The 1,295-nt window shown below is 39.6% G+C and overlaps 1 protein-coding gene across 1 annotated transcript in view; it reads left to right on the forward strand.

The window, feature by feature from the left end:
* LOC118329935 (AP-3 complex subunit beta-2) overlaps nt 1-1,295 on the forward strand; it is a 35,190-nt gene that overhangs the window by 30,903 nt on the left and 2,992 nt on the right. Inside the window, exon 26 of the mRNA XM_035664288.1 lies at nt 746-884. Coding sequence (XP_035520181.1) covers nt 746-884 — 139 coding nt within the window. The remainder of the gene's footprint in view (nt 1-745; nt 885-1,295) is intronic.

Genomic DNA, 1,295 nt, shown 5'->3' on the forward strand with positions numbered 1-1,295 from the left:
TGATGAGGGACAGTGGGAACAGGTGAGCAGGTAGGCGGGGAAGGTCATGTGATGGGAAAGTGAGGAAGAGGGGTTTACTGCAGGGCAGAAGGGAGCGGCTGGATCTGAACTGACTGGAAAGTTTGCATGTGACACAGCAAACAGCAGGCGAGAGAATGTGTAACCAGGAGCTGGCTGGAGTTTAAGTGACACATTATTGTACACGTAATTTAGACGTGAAAAACGTCTCAATGTCTTTTGACCTGCAAGTCTCCAAAATCAATGCTTAGCGGGAAATCAGTGTTCATTCATAAAGAGATAATGTTTGGTGCAGAATCTCCCGAGGCTTCAAACTTGGCTTGTAGTGCACAAATTTGTTACTTTATTATTTTGAATGGACCAAGAAAAGAGTCACTCCTCTACTGTGTTCAGTGGGAAGCACCAGTACATTCCAGTTTATGTTTCAGTAGCATTTTGTAATTATTGATGTATTGAGAATTACATCATATAAATCGCTTTAGTGTTAGCCATATATACAGTATCTTTACTGTATATGTCTGTAGCTGGTAGATATCCTGAAAAATAATTGATTTTATTTTACTTGATATATAAAACAGCACCCTGATGCTGGACAAGCAGCATTCTTATTTATCAATGTATTATTATTAACTTGCTTTGCATTTTATCCTACTGAGAGAGAGAAAAGAAGCAGCAGCTAACTTCAGAGCTTTCCAGTTTGACCAGTGCTCTGCTCGATCCTCTGCAGGTCAGCTGATGGGTATGAACGAGATCACGGAGAAGCTAACCCTGGACGCAAAGTGCCGGAACGAACACGCCATTGTCCAAAGGGTGACCACCGCCGCCAATCTCAGCAGAGTGCCCTGTGGGTCAGATAAAGAGTGCAGGTGAGGAGATTCGAACAACGGCTGCGTTGTGTGATTTGTGGTTTGTGAATAATTGTTGTGTTTTGCACCTCAGAGCCACCGTAATAATTTTATAATTAGAGTGCCTTCATTTGGCCAGTTAATGTCAAATAACAAATGTTTTAAACACAGTTTACATACAGAACTGAGAGTTATTAGGTATTGATGTTCATATTGTGTTTCAGTCCTTTTGACCACAAAAAATGAATGATAAGAATTTATCAAAAATCACCACAATCACAAGGCCTGAGACATGAGAATATGTACGTATTTATTTAAATTGAATACATATTTTAATAAATGTCTTAACACATTGGAATAAAGTTAGTGTTTAAGTCTTAATGACTGAATCAAACTGAATCTGTGGTGAAGCAGGTTTGGCCATCAACAGTT

Source organism: Morone saxatilis, unplaced genomic scaffold, assembly GCF_004916995.1.
Source record: "Morone saxatilis isolate NCDOM2014 unplaced genomic scaffold, NCSU_SB_2.0 Contig2, whole genome shotgun sequence".
In the NCBI taxonomy this organism is placed as follows: Eukaryota; Metazoa; Chordata; class Actinopteri; family Moronidae; genus Morone; species Morone saxatilis.